Source organism: Mesocricetus auratus, unplaced genomic scaffold (genome assembly GCF_017639785.1).
Source record: "Mesocricetus auratus isolate SY011 unplaced genomic scaffold, BCM_Maur_2.0 Super-Scaffold_100011, whole genome shotgun sequence".
NCBI lineage: Eukaryota > Metazoa > Chordata > Mammalia > Rodentia > Cricetidae > Mesocricetus > Mesocricetus auratus.
Window position 1 is genome coordinate 24763968 of NW_024429195.1, and position 16043 is coordinate 24780010.

A 16043-nucleotide genomic window follows, 5' to 3' on the forward strand; every position below is an offset into this window, starting at 1 on the left:
CATTTTAACTAGAAGTGTTCTGTATGTGTGAGTGCAGTCTATCAAGGCAGTGTAGACAATAACTTGTAAAAATCAGGTATTCTGTTTCTACATGCCAAACAATTCATGTCATTGCTATTTTAAAAACCTAGAGCCTAGAGAGTTTTTCACTAAGTTATTTCTGTGGAAGTTTATCAGGGCAGAGTCTCATGAACACTCTAGATTTGAAAAATACATCTGATAGCGTTGGTGCTGAGAAAACTACAGGGTGAGTAGAAATCTGGACACTTTTTCATCTCCAGAATCTTCTAGGACTATCTAGATGCTTCTCTCAAAGCTGAGGTACTTCAAATTCCTCCTTACTCAGTGTGTATGAGTAGAAGGTCACACCATAGGTGCTCAGGTAGTTTTCAGAGCATGGATATTTTCCTGTACAGTGCTGCACCTCAGTGATGATATGGGAAATCTCCTGCCATTTTACACTGAAACCTCATTAGCTATGTCCAATGTATTTAGGAACTATTCCAAGCATTAGGAAATTTCAATAAATGTGACCCAGTTACAAATGAAACTATATGCATTTGCTCCCGAGCATCTGACTCACAACTGAGCAAACTAGACAGGACGTACCTGCATCAGCAGCTGTGATAACCAGGACGAAGTGATCCCTTGCTTCCCGGTCCAGACTTTGGGTTACCCGAAGCTCTCCGTTGGCCGTGAGGGCAAAGGCGTTGTCTTCATTTCCACCAAGCAGAACATATGAGAGCTGGCTATTCGGTCCTTGATCATCATCTCTTGCCACCACCTACAGGGGAGAGTAGTTGCGTGGCTGCAATGAGTCACCTAACATAAGAAACAAATGATATGTTTCTTATGCAAGGTAACTGGAAGGGAGTGGGAAGTGTGATAATCCTACAAGGGTGTAGTTTCAAGTTTTTAAAATACAGGACTGGAGAGATGGCTCAGTGCTCAAGATTATTTGCTGCTCTTGCAAAGGGCCCATGTTCAGTTCCCAGCAACCACATGGTGACTCATAGCCATCAGTAACTCCAGTTCTAGGGGATCCGATGCCCTCTTCTGACCTCCTTGAGGACTAGGCATACATGTGGCACATATACAACTTGCACATATGTGCATGAGGGCTAAACACTCATACACATAAAATAAAATTAAGTCTAAAGATTTTGAAATTAAAGTAGTAAATAATAGTATGCATTATGCATGCATATTGCATAAAAGCCAATGCATAGAGTTTGAGGAAGGCTTTCCATAAATGTACGGCATGTTTTTTTTTGTTTGTAAAGAGGGAAGGTAGAACAGTATTTTTAATGAACTTTCCCAAATTTCAACATCATCTTATGTGTGAATATTATTCTCATAATAACACACAATTTAAAAATACCCCACAAACCACGCATTGGTGATACACACCTTTAATCCCAGCGCTTGGGAGGCAGAGGCAGGTGGATCTCTGTGAGTTCAAGACCAGCCTGGTCTACAAAGTGAGTTCCAGGACAAGCTTCAAAACAATACAGAGAAACCTTGTCTCAAAAAAATAAAAATAAAAACACCACACAAATGAACATATGTGTGTGCTAAATAAGTATATTAAAAAGAAATTACTAAATCTCAGGTACAATGTTCATAAACATTGATTTTCAGGGTTTTCTATATCTGCATCTGTCTCCCCATGACAGTAAGAGATGGAGAAGGTCCTGAGCACAGTCCAAGAAGGAAGCTTTTGGTTTGATGTCTTATGACCGTGTAAGCCCTGAGGAGTTTAAATACACTGACCTGAAGAATGGTTCTGGGCAGGGTCCCTAGATTTTCAGGGACATTCACAGAATATGGAGACAGCTCAAAGACAGGGACGAAATCATTCGTGTCAAGCAGAGTGATGGTGACAGTGCAAGAATCTGTTCTGGGGCTGCTGCCCCGATCTGTAGCCTGAACGGTTAGAGTGTAAGCAGGGGTGGTCTCTCTATCCAAAGTCTTAGCCACTGTGATGGCTCCTGTCACCGAGTCGATCCTGAACTCCTGCTGCGCGTTTCCACCCACGATGCCATAGCGAACTTGCCCATTAGTGCCTTCATCACTGTCTGCTGCAGACACTTGGATAATATCTGTTCCAGTGAGGGTGTTCTCCTTAATCTGCACTCTGTACATAGCCTGAGAAAAAACTGGGCTGTTATCATTGATGTCCAAGACCATAACCACAACTTCTGTAGAGGAGGACAGGGGAGGTTGCCCTTTGTCTGTGGCTACCACTGTCAGGCTGTAGTTGGAAACTTCCTCTCTGTCCAGCTCTCCAGTGAGACGCACCTCACCATCGATGGTCCCAATGCTGAACTTGTTTCCCAAAGGGTTCAGGAGAGTGTACTCAATGTAGCTGTTGGGGCCACTGTCTGGGTCTGTTGCTTGAGCTTTGAAGACAACAGTATCAATAGGTGTGTTTTCTGGAATGTATGTCAACTTGGGGGAAAGAAACATGGGTGGGTTGTCATTGACATCTAGCAAGATGATGGAAACTTGGGCTGTGCTTGTGAACCTGGAGGCAGGAGGCTGGGGAGAGTCATGGACCTGAATGACCAGATTATAGAAGGATTGGCTTTCCCGGTCCAAAGCCTTGAGAGTTTTGAGGACTCCATGTTTTTCCACTGCAAATTGCCCAAGGCTGTCACCAGAAGCAATGCTGTAGGACAGCTGAGAGTTGACACCTAGGAGTAAAAGAGGAGAAGTTAGGCTTACTGAACAGGTGGCAGTGGCAGTCTTGGTCATACCACAGGTTCTGACAGTACTAGAACTTTTCTGATGCATTCATTACCCACCATAATGATTTTCTGAGTCACTCCACATGAATCTCTCAAAGTGATTGTGAATGATTTACCTATAGCTAAATATTCTTAGTAGATTCTGCTGCACACATGACTCTTTTCCTTTGAGCTTTTGATCTGAAAGACATTTACAATCTGGTGTATAAATGATCTATATAGGGTGTGTTACTTACAGCAATGCTGAAATGTTAAATTACCAAAGCGAGGAGGAGGAAAAAGCTCCAGAGAGTAGATATTTTCCTAAACTCTTCTTTGTTTCTATCACATAACTCCATGGGGCCCAACACTACAAATGCCATTCTCTATATTATTAGCTAAACATTTATAACTTCAGTAATTTATTGAGGCCGACACCAGTTTTCAGAGAAGGGTAATAAAATGTTCTGATGTTGGACATTAGTCATGGATGCTTAAAGTCTCCTTTTACATTTCTTGTCAGAACTAATAAATACTTTTTAATTCCTATTAAGCATCTGGCCAAGCAATGTCCTTTAAGGAAATAGCTCCTCTCAAGGTTTATGTACATTCAAACATTGGAAAAAGTATTCCTTAAAGGAACTGTTAGCAATAAAGTTATACATGAAAGTCTCTGGGCAGAAGGGTTCATGCTGTTACTGGTCCATGTTTAGATAACATCATTTTGCCCTTAATATATATCACTTTAGTTTAAAAACTACACACTCATTTTTTAAAAGTTGCAGAAATGATTATAACAAAGATAGTGAGGAGAGTATATTTGCCATTATGTTTCAATAAGTCATTGATAGGTAGGTTCTACATAAGCAACAACAACAGAGAGGCCAGATTTTCTGCCTCAGAGAAGTACTGTACCAACCAGCTCACAATGCCACATCTCATCTGAAGTAAATTCAACTATTTAGTGTTCTGAGTCCTACCTACCAGAAATATTGCTCTTTGCCAAAGCCGTCTAGAACAGTTTATTAACTTGTGAAAGATATTCTCAACTGTCTGCAAACACTTGAGTACACGTTTGCTTTTCACTTCTTTTCCATCTCTGGTTCCCTTTCAGGCAGATTACCCAAGTAATAGAATTTCCTCCTCAGTGTGGTCCTGTTCCTCTGTCCCTGTGGCCTGAGGGTCTCTCTCTAGCATCCTTTCCCCATGTGACCCAAACAAAGAAACACATTTAGAAGGCAAAGTCAGACACTGAGGTACTGATCTAAAATTTCCTAAGTGAGTTTTAATGCAAAGATCTCTGGAACATAGACTATGCCATGTGGTCATTCATCTGAGTTGTTTACTGCAGTCTCTTCCAAGATGAATGGAACAAAGGCTATAAGTTTAGGAGCCGGAACATCAGAGAAAACATGAACAACTGAAACTCAGGGGCCACACACCAATCCACCCACAAGAAAGAGAGGATATAAAATCCAGGCCAGACAGGTCAGCTGAGTACTTCAGTGAATCTTACATCTGCCCAGGTTTGCAAAAGTTCCATCCTCTCTGACCTAAAGTGTGGTTGAATACATCAGGGGTGCTTTTTATATAATGTGCATTTTTTTCTATGTACATTTTCTGAGTCTCCTAACACAAAGACCAGAAGCAAATTTGGATCCTCTTTCTTCTTGAGATCCATAGTCACCAGAAGACAGGGGTAAAAGCAATACCAAAGAACCTCCATGAAAAACTCAGTTCGATGTAGACATAAAAAATGGTTCACAATCAAGATCAAGGGAAATTAGAAACACTGATGACACTCTGCATGACTTCAGTGGAGACCTGTGGAAGCCACACAAATCAGTCAGACTGGTAACCATTATAACAAGGATCTGAGAATCCTTGTTCCTCAGTGGGATTCATTCAAGTAAATGCTAAGCTGCAGAGACTAAGGAGAGCAGACCATAGGCTCATGACCCCACAGACAGAAGAAAGCCCTTATAAAGAGAAGGGGTGACTGGAAGGGTCAGCCAGGGAGCTAATAAATGTGAACCTTTAACTATCACTAAGAATAAAAACACTTATATTTAATCTATAATCACAAATAAAATAAGGAATGCCATTTCAAATAAACAAGATATAACTATGGTCTTTGAAACAAATAGTAACTGTTATTATAGCAAATAGTGTAAGGCAATAAAGAGGTCTTATCTCAGAACTGGAATCAGAACTGGACAGTAGAAAACAGTGAGTTGCACTTTGAGAAGGCTGTTTCCCTCCAAAGAATCTAATCTGTCAAGTACCCTTGGCCTTGAAGGCTATACCTAGGAAATGCACATGGCCCCAGAGGGACTCACAACCCTCTCAGCACTGGCCTCATCTGGAATATTTCAAAGATCTCATCATAAATACATACATTTTCTTAACTTTGAGTAAATTAAGTAAATAGTATTACATTTTTTTTATTTAGGGGCTTTTATAATCCAGCAGATAACTACACTGAATATGGGTTGTTTTTCCAATCATTCGAGTTCAATGTGCTGGAAGGCATGTGGTTCTGCGAATACTCTTGGGAGTTTGGTTGGTGTGTATGTTGTGCAGGCATCAAGGGTTGTGTACATAGACATGAATGAGTGTGTGTGCATATTTCATTGTGAACATAGGATACTGGCATTTGCTGTATACTTTATTCTCAAGAGCTATAGAACATTATATAAATACATAAAATATAAGTGATGAAACACATTCTGCAAATAGAAACTTAGCTGGATTTTGAATGTATACATTTAGCCACAATCTAGAAATTTTGTCTGACATATGTGAAGGGCTAATATTTGCTTGCTGTGACATGGCAAAGATACCCAGTAGTGAAAGGGATTCCACTCCTCTTTACAAAGCTCCTTGACAAGGTCATCAGGGACCTGGACCATGAAATCGGGCCCTGATTCAGTCATGCACCAAAGACAAATGGGCACAGTCATTCAGAAAAAGTGACAGTAGTGTCACTATCCAAACACCCTTTAATGATCACAATGTCTCAAGTGTCTGTGGTTTCCAGAATGGTAAAACAACAGTGATCTGACACATTGTAATGATATTTTAAGCTATAACTTTTGTTCCATACAATACTTGCCAACTATATTCATAGACACACTGATATTAATAAAGTTGTGACTTATGTATTGACAACAATGTAAGGTTTTCTTTGTTGATGAGATTATGTAACCTAACATGTTAAAATTTAAACTCTGAATACATACACAGGCAATGCAAAATCGTGTATTTCGGTAGAAGATCACAGTGTTCCTGGTCGGGAACTCTCTGAGCAGAGGCTAAGTTGAACCTGTTCAATTCACTGTCCCACTGGCATTGCTCATAGACACATGGGAAGTATTTGCTGTATGTGTGCTGGTGTTCATACAAACAAGGTCACTCTTATCACTAGCCGTCAAATCCAGAAGGAATAGGAACTGTGTCCTCTATTTTTAAGTCAAGGTTCAGGAAATGACTCTGAGAAAAGTATTCAGGCTGAACAATGGCTAAAAGTGGTTTGAAACTTTTACAATTTTAACCAGTACAATTAAATGGATGAAACACCCTTAAAAAAATGAGAGAGAGAGAGAGAAAATGATTCATGACCGCACGTGCAGGAATCGTTCTGGAAACTTTTTGAAAAATTAAGTACACCACTATCTTTTAATCATTTTCACATTCCTTTACATTTAATGTTTTGAGAGTAAATGAAATTTACTCCAGAGAATATACTGGGCCTCAACAGACCATAGCCTACAAAGGCACCAGGCAGAAAATTGTTCCGCATAGAAAGTTGACCCCAGGTCTGCAGTTATGACTCCAGCACTAAACTGCTTGCCTTGTAAGCATAAGCCCTGTGTTCGATCTCCAGAACTAATATAAAAATACCAGGCATGGTAGTACCCACTTGTAATTCCCATGCTGAGGACCCAAAGACATTTGGAATTCCAGAATCCATGGCCAGACAGTCAAGTCAAGTTTCAAGCCAGGGAAAGATTCTGTTTCATAAAACAAGGTGCACAGTACCTGCAGAATGCCACAAGAGGCCAAGCTCTGTCCTCCATGCTTGCAAACACATACAGACATGTACCCACACAAATACATACATACATGGACACATATACATTGAACATATCCACAAGAAAAATTAACTTAAGAATGTATGCATGACATTGAAAGTACTCCATATTTATGTTCTGTAATTTTAGGGAAAAGGGGCCAGCCAAAGAAACACACCCTGAGCAGAGCCCAAGAAACACACTTTGGTCCTGCAACCAGAACCAAAGAAATGTACCCTGACCCTGAAACCAGTGCCAAAGAAACACACTTTGTCACTGGAATCAGAGCCAGTGAAAGAAATATACCCTGGCCCTAAAACTAGAGCCAAAAGGCTAAAAAGGACCAGAGAAAGAAACACACTTTGACCCTAAAACCAGAGCCAAATCTGGCCCTGACCCTGTGCAGAAAACTAACCAATCCTTGAGCAGGAGCTCTGGCTAATCTGAGCTCAGCGTTAAAATCTGACCAATCCCACTCTGGAAGCCCTGTATAGACCTGTATTTGTTCAGTTTGTAGCTGTTCATGCTACCTGGCTGTCCTCTGACACTCTGGCAGAGGGGCAGCCACTCTCCTGGATTCTTCCCTACCAGTAAACCCCTTGCCTGAGCAGAGTAGACCCTGGGAAGAGCAGAGTGAGCAGGGCTGTAACACTTTTGCCTGGGAAACCTTCCCTTGGCAGAACTCAGTTGTCACACTCTGCTCTCCACTCTCCCAAGCAGAGCTGAACTGTAGCAACTTCACCCAGGAAACCTTCTCCTGCTTGAGCAAAACTGCTACACTGGGCAAACATCCCCAGCTGGAAGACCCTGTCCTGCTGGAGCAGAACCTATACACTGGGGAAGCCTTTCCCTGAGACAGGGCTGCAAGCTGCTACGCTTACTGTGGCCTGTGGTGATCGGCCTGGGGTGGTCCTTGGCTCCCGACCTCCAGGATACCTTTCCATCTGAGCTGTGTAATACTCAGTATTCTGTGGCTCCTGAGTGCCAGAATACCTGTTCCACCCCATCTGCCTGAAATGCCTACAGTAATGGGTAGAATAAATAAGAATGATGCAAGCTCTGCAAAGGATTTGATCATAGCATCCATCTCAGGCAGCTCACAAATGTCAGTGGGATCCAATGCCTCTGCCCTCCGGGGACACTTACACATGTGCAACACCCACACGCAGACACACACACACACACACACACACACACACACACAGAAATTTAAACAACTCCTTATAAAGCAAATTCCAACTTTCCAGTCAATAAAAGCATGAATACTTGCCAATATATTATTAGACTTTCAATCTAATAATGTGTAATTTAGTTATTCACTATAAAATGTTTACTCTTTCAATATCTGGTGACCTGAGTCCCCCTCCCAGGACCCACATAATGGAAGGAGAGAAGCAACTTTTGCAAGTTGCTCTCCGACCTACACACACACACCATAGCACATGCATCCACACACCCAAAGCAAATCAATAAACATAAAAATTAAATTTAAAAGTTTGAGTATCATATTTATGGATACATGCATATATTTAATTATCTAACACAAACTCAGAATAATCTTCACTCTGACCACTAAATTACTGAACTAAAATGCTTCGAAAATATTTATGGCAAAAACTAAAGACAAAATTTATTATGTAAACTTATAATCAATTGTGTGATTGCTACAAAAATTATATTACAAATTGCTTGATTTTTTAAATCCTCTGCAGCTATATCAAAACTCAAATTCCCACCTTTAGATATCTATTTATAGAACATCATTCATAAGCCGGGAATTGGTGGCGCACACCTTTAATCTCAGCACTTGGGAGGCAGAAGCAGGCAGATCTCTGTGAGTTTGAGACCAGCCTGATCTACAAGAGCTAGTTCCAGGACAGTTTCCAAAGCCACAGAGAAACCCTGTCTCAAAAAAACAAAAAAAAATATTTTATTCATAAACAAATATTAATAAATTAATAGTTAATAATATTAGTATTGGATTCATTAAAATGCACACTCTATTTTAGTGGAATTTTTAAGCAACCACAGAAATGGCATACCATCATCTGCATCAGTGACGTTAAAGACAAGAACAGTGGATCCGAGAGGCAGATTTTCCATTAAGGATGTGCTATAGGAGCTCATGCTGAAGACAGGTGGATTGTCATTGACATCAAGGATGTTGAAGTAAGCTCGGACAGTGGTAAACTGCCCCCCACCATCCTCAGCGCGGATGGTAAGTATGTAATACTGCTGTGTTTCGTAATCCAGGGCTCGAGTCAAGTTGAAGACACCAGTAACTGGGTTCAGGAAAAACACACCATCCCCATCGTCTTCATCCACCACATACGTGATTTCTCCATTTACACCAGAGTCATCATCTGTTGCTAAAATAGCTGCCACCAAGGAACCTGCCAGAATGACAAACCAAGTCTGAAGTTAGTGAAACAAAGGTATTGGGTTATTTCTAGAAGTATAGATTGACCAAGAATGTATTTTCTGGTCAAGTTTTTAAATAGATGACTGCTGTAAAACAGGGAGCTTGGTATTCTGCTGACTTCGAGACTGACACACCCATCCCCTTAAACCATACCTCAGGGACCATGGCAGACACCCCATGCAGCTCAGGCTGTAGTACAAGGGTTACCAGAGAAGTAATATTACTTTTGACTTTGTTCTTAGTGCTACCAAATGATAGGTTTAGCCGTAAGTCAATGCATAATTATCAGAGTCCATAGCTAATGTGGGGAGCTGGGACTCCAAACAACATCATGTGTGTGTGTGTGTCCTGGAACTGGCAACCTATGGTGCCAATGGTCACTATGTAATTAATATAGGAAATAAATGTGCTGAGAAATTCATTAAGGACTGGGCATATCATATCAGGAAGTGAAAAGGGAACTGTCAGGGAGAGGGATTACCAAGGAGTCACTTCTCTCCAATTTTCTGTGTAGCCCCAGCTGTCCTAGAACTCTCTCTGTAGACCAGGCTAGCCTCAAACTCAGATACTGCCTCTGCCTTCCAAGTGCTGGGATTAAAGGTGTGTACCACCAGGCCTGGCAGAAGTTTCATTTTTGAAGACAGAAACACAATGTAGTCAAGGCTGGCCTCTAAAACCCAGCTGTCTCCCTGTCTCACCTCCAGAGTGCTAGGATTACAGGCATAAGCCAACACACCCAACTTCACAATTACCTTCTAAATTAACATTGTGATGATTCAACAATTATTGTTTACACACAAAAAAAAAGGATGCCAAGAATAATGAGTTAAGTAGCCTGGTCACAGAGCTAATGAGGGCTGGAACCACTGACTACAGTCTTTCACATACTCCTTTCGGTGTCATCCACTTTAAAAGTAGAAAAAGAGATGAAGCTGGCTGCTGAGAAAGCTGATGACCAGGGGCACAGGTCCATTCAGAACAGATGTCTGTGGTTACCAATCACATGCTTACCTTGCCTGATCTGCGCTAACTTATCAGTGATTCTCTCAGACACTGTACAAAAGATGTTATGCAAAAAGATAGCAAAATGTTGTGTATGTATATTTATAACTGGAGGTAAGTATGTGCTAAACACTACTTAAAACAGCCAGAAGAGTCCATCCTTAGTCTTAAAGGTGGTTCCTGCAAAACGCCTATCAGGACATGTCACCTACCAGGGGTTGTGTCTTCTGGGATGTCAAAAGAGTACACAGGCCTGGAGAACTTAGGGGTGTGGTCATTCACATCACTGATGGTGATGTTTATCCTCATGTCGGAGGACTGAAGGCCATCATCTGCTCGAACCAACAATGAGTACTTGGACCTGTGCTCTCTGTCCAGCCTCCGGGTGGCTATGAGATCTCCAGATTCCGGGTCAATTCGGAAGCTATCGTCAGCTCCACTAATAAGAGCATAAGTGACCAGAGCATTTGCACCCTGCGGGGAAAAAACCAAACATGTGAACTTCTGGAGTGGATAGCACCACCTCTGACAAAGGGGAGCTTTGGGCTTTCACTGCATGAAACAGTATACAATTTCAGAAGGTGGGAAAGATAAACTTAACTAAGGTGGGGAGGATTTGTGCCCTGAAAATTAAAGATCATCAATGAAATAAAGACTGAAAATCCATCTGAGATTGTGCACTAGATTACCTAATATGGCTACCAGGTCCATGCAGTCCACAGCAAATTACAGGGTCAATACAGTTTCTTTCAAAACCCTCGTGGCATTTTTTATGGAAATAAAAAATGACACTGAGGACCAGAGAGATGGCTCATCAGTTAAGAGCACTTGCTGCTCCTGCAGAGAACCCAGGTTTCATACCCAGTACTTACATGGAGGCTCACAAATGCCTGTAACTCCAGTTCTGGGTGATTTGATGCCCCCTTGTGGCTTCCACAAGCTCCTGAATGCATGTAGTGCACATACACCGACACATGCTCACACATATACACATAAATAAAAATAAATAATAAGCAGAAAAGAACACAATTTTAAAATTCACAGATAACCTAAATGAGACAAATCAATGTTGAAGAAGAAAACTGGAGGCGATACCCCTCCCGATTTCAAAGTATATTTCAAAACTACAATCAGAACACTGTGAGAGTGAGAGCCAAGTGAGGGACTTCTGCACTGTGAGGGGATGGGCCATTGTGAGAGCAGGAGATGCTAGCAAATTTATACACATGACAGAAGGTTAATTCCTGAAATACTCAGACCACAAAACATTTGTTTTAATAAAAGTGACTAAGGACTCATGTAGTCATCTCTCAACAGAAGTGGGAAAAGCAGCAGGTGTGTGAAAGTTATTCAGTGTCACTAACTGTCATAGGGATTCAAACAAAACTACACAGATGAACCCACCTCAGTCCTTACAGGGCAGCTACATCAGAACGCCCTAAGAGACAACAAATGTCAAGAAATTGGGAAAATAAGGACGTTGCTGTCTGACGGGGGAGGGGTGCAAGAAACAATAGGAAGGGTCTCAAAACGCACACGCCCATGCACACACACACACACACACACACACACACACACACACACACACAGCCTGCAAATGAATTCATCAATTCTACTCCTAGTATTTATGCAAAGGAACTAAAATTAGTGTTTCAAAGAGAGATTAGCAGTTTCCTTTTCATCACAGTACTGTTTGCCACAGTCAAGGTTGGGAGATGAACTAGCCCTTAGTAGACGACTGGAAAGGGGTGTGGTCTACACATGCCAGTGATATTAGAACTGAAAAGGAAATTCCTTCCGTCATGAGAGCCTAAAGATAACATTCACAGAGGATGGAGGTCACATGATGCTAGTTATATAAGCCATCTGAAACAATCAAGCTCAAGGAACTGAGGTAGAATGCTGTTTCCTGGGGCTGGGAAGGTAGAGAGGAATTGCTAGTTCCTCCCATTCTTAGAGAGGAAGACACTGAGCAGAGATGTCATTGACACGTACCCAGTCCCACTCTATGCTTCAATTTGGGTTCCAAAACTCCCTTAGCCCGACTCAGTTCATTTTCCCCCAGTGCTGTACCATAATAACAATTAAACACCTATTGCTTTGGATACTAGAAAAGCAAAGAAGAGAGAAGGGCCCCTCTGTGTTGCTTTTTTGGAAGATACAGTGGAAAGAGGACAATGGTACTGAGTGTCATAGAGTGTGGGAATGTCTTGAGTGTAGTCAAACAGAGAGAGGGAGAGTGAATGAGGTGGTTAGAAGAGCTTGGAGAGTTTTTATTGTAAAGAAATTGTCTTGATAAAAGAAAAACATTTGGATATATTTTGGAGAATTCCAATTGGTGCACAGATTGGCTTGAATTTCACAGTCTTGAAATCTGATTCCATTTCACCTGGAAGTATGTGTTGATAGACAGACAGGTAGATATAGTGAGAGCTGAGGGTGCAGATATGGGTATGCTGTAGAGACAAGGCAATCGGATAGCCTATAGTGGGGAAAGGCTGAGAAGACACCGAGGAGAATGAGAGCCAAAGAGATTGGAGCTGCTTTACTCAAAAACTGGGGGAAGTGATTTGGTGACTGAGGACAGCTTCACAAAAATGACTATCTGGAAATCAGAGACTGCAAATCTTCCAAGAAAAGCATGGTAGGAGGTGAAAGTTGCCGAAGGTGATAATTGAAATCATAGTACGTGAGAAAGAAGAGTAAGCCCAAGACTAAACTTTTGCCATCCAAGAGCAGATGAAGTGTCATGAGCCATGATAGATAGAAAGCAAGGAGGGGCCAGAGAGGAGAGTCAGGTGGATGTCTGCCTGAGGTCAACGCAGAGATCCAAGAGGAGGGTGCCCAAACAAAGCTCAAATGCAAGGAGACCGTGCCAAGTTAAAGGCCACGCCAATTTGCCAGTGGAGGCACTGACTTCACAGCAGTGAGTGTCTCATAAACTCACTGTCATCCTTTGACACTAAACGGCAGACAGGGTTGTAAATTCTTGGCTGTGTGCCTTGTGACAGAAGTGCTAAGTGCGCACTGTACAGGTTGGAGTGCCATCCATGGAGATCCATGGCTTAGGCTGATACAGCTCTAGCACTTTTGTATCTCATTGGGTCACACACTGGGCCTCTCTCTGCCTTCCTTGTATACATAACTGGAATCACGTGACTACCTGCCAAACAGGGCAGTTTCAAAGATTAATTGGTTAATACCCATTTTAAAAATTAGAGTGAGTCTTGATAAATAGAGGATTAGGAAAATGCTGGTTGATCATACCCTTCATTTTTTAAGGGAGGTATTTGACAATGTGGCAGTCTACAACTAGAGAGGAGAGCCCCTGCTATACTACATATAGAAAGTTATAACCACTGACCTGGACCCCAAGGTAATAAGCACTGCTGGAGTTCTTGAATTTACAGAATTGTTTTGTTTTAAACACAACTCCTGGAAACCAATTTGCCTTTTCTCGTTGTTACTATCCAGAAATTTATTCATTAAAATATTCAAAGAACTCTCACAAGCAATGCTGGGAAGAAAGTACAGTGTTGTGTGAAGATAAAAGTTTGACTGACTAGGTTACAGGTCATAAGCTCCTGGAAAGCTTTTCTGTCAGAAGTTTTGATGTTTTACTGTGTGTGCTTCTGTTTTTGTGCTTGTAAAGAGGTCATCTTCAACAGTATGAGGCAAAAACATCCTCATCCAAAACTTACGTTCAACAGCCTTTACAGGCTTTTTATGCTGTATTCCCAAGGCATCATTTTTGTTGTTGTTGTTTTTTTTTTTTTTTTTTTGGTTTTTCGAGACAGGGTTTCTCTGTGGTTTTGGAGGCTGTCCTGGAACTCGCTTTGTAGACCAGGCTGGCCTCGAACTCACAGAGCTCTGCCTGCCTCTGCCTCCCGAGTGCTGGGATTAAAGGCGTGCGCCACCAACGCCCGGCTTTCCCAAGGCATCTTAAAGTTAACAGAGTGCCTCAAAATCTCTCCTACTTAATAAGAGAAGGGCTGAGTTGGACACATTCACCTGTATGTAACATATCCACTGTAATCTTATGGTTAAACAGAAACATCATTTATCATGGCTGATCTGCCCACATTCTAGACTGTTTAATTTCATAAAGAACCCCACCACGATAACAGCTACACACAATTTCAAATCTTCCAAAGATATAGACTGGGAAGCTAAGAGAATCTGGAGAAATAGGAATGTTTTGAAACTATTATACAATGATTCCATACTTAGAAAAGTCCCATCTACATATGACTTGGGTTAATAAACAATGTTCTTCAAATTCTCCTGAAAGGAAGTGATGCCCATGTCCAAGCAGCAATCTGTTCCCCTTCAGAGTCGGCGGGTGCCATTTACTCCTGAACAGCTGAAATGTTTGGTGGCTGAAGTGGGGGTTTTGCAAAGTCTGTTTGTGTAACGTCCCAGTCCTGTCAAGTGGGGACCATCCCTGAGCAGCCAAAGGTAGAGCCCCACAGGAGGATTCCAGAGTAAATGATGATAGTGTGCAATCGACTTTTCCAACATGAAATGGTGTTTTCAAAAACTGAATGTTCTGAGCTGTCCTTAGCACACAGACCTGGTAACTAGAGAATGTGGCAGGCTTCAGATTTCTGGTGGGTTTACTGATTTAATTTCTCTGACACTGTGCTTCTCTACAGACCTTACAGTCTGCAGGCACCCCAGTCTTCTCCCAAATATTTTCCCTTTCCAGTCTTAACCATACGACAAGTCCCCTTCCCTGACTATCCACTTCTGCTTTATTCCTTTGCATCTCCACTCTGTCCCTGAAAAGACTGCCTCACTCTGTATCTTTACATCCCATGACCTTGTAAAGTAAGGTGTCTCTATGACCTCTTAAAGTGGGGTGCCTCCACGACCTTGAAAAGTGGGGTATCTCTGTGACCTTGTAAAGTGAGGTGCCTCCATGACCACATTTGCATGCTTACTCAATGTTAAATCTAAAAATCACCTCTCAAGAAAAATAAGAGAAGATGCATGACAACCAACTTGGGTTTGAATATCTAGAAACAAAGAATCTCCCACTTTTCCTCAAATGTCATTGTGGCTACATCTTAAAGATGAGATTTAAGGCTGCTGGGCATGAGCCGTCTGCACTCTGCACTCCCAGGCATAGCAAAGCCACAAGAAAAGCATACTATGCATACAACATGGCACTCATGTCAACAGTGTGTGCTCTAGAAAGAGAAGTGTAAGTATGATCATCTCAAGATCATAGTTAACAATGGATCTGATAGTCCCCAGAGGAAAGTTCTTAGGAGAGTCATATGCTGATGAAAACAATCACGTTTCCATATATAATTTATTTGGAATGCACTATAATTTGGGTTGAGCAATCCCATATCAATCATAATATCCCACAGAGTCAACATCCATAACCACTAAAATATTTATTAAAATTAGCATAGCTATTGCCTCATTTTTACTGAAGTGATTATAACAAAACATTTCAAAAAATGAGTTGTATTTCTCTCTTCCTAAAATTGCAATTACAGCCATTCAGCGCTGATTATTTTACATCAACTGCATGATATTCATGCTGATATTATATTCAAGTTGGAATTCACGAAATTTCATAAATGGATACAGCTAAATATATTGTATCAGTAATGAGCTTTAAGAAAGTGAAATATTTGCATAGGATCATTAGTACAGGGGTTCAGTCTCACAACTGTCAATGACCACTGACCTGGGGATCAGTATTAACATTTCTTCATGGAAAATGAAGTAGTAGGCACTAACAAAACGTATCAAATATTTTTAAAAGAAAACTACAGTTACCTTAAAATTTATTTTATTCTC

General features: G+C 41.3%; 1 protein-coding gene across 1 annotated transcript in view; it reads right to left on the bottom strand.

The window, feature by feature from the left end:
* Positions 1–16043, bottom strand: part of Fat4 (FAT atypical cadherin 4) — a 136140-nt gene that overhangs the window by 56244 nt on the left and 63853 nt on the right. Inside the window, exons 3-6 of the mRNA XM_005069688.4 lie at positions 10439–10700; positions 8845–9195; positions 1774–2696; positions 610–784 (exon numbers count right to left, since the gene is read on the bottom strand). Coding sequence (XP_005069745.1) covers positions 610–784; positions 1774–2696; positions 8845–9195; positions 10439–10700 — 1711 coding nt within the window. The remainder of the gene's footprint in view (positions 1–609; positions 785–1773; positions 2697–8844; positions 9196–10438; positions 10701–16043) is intronic.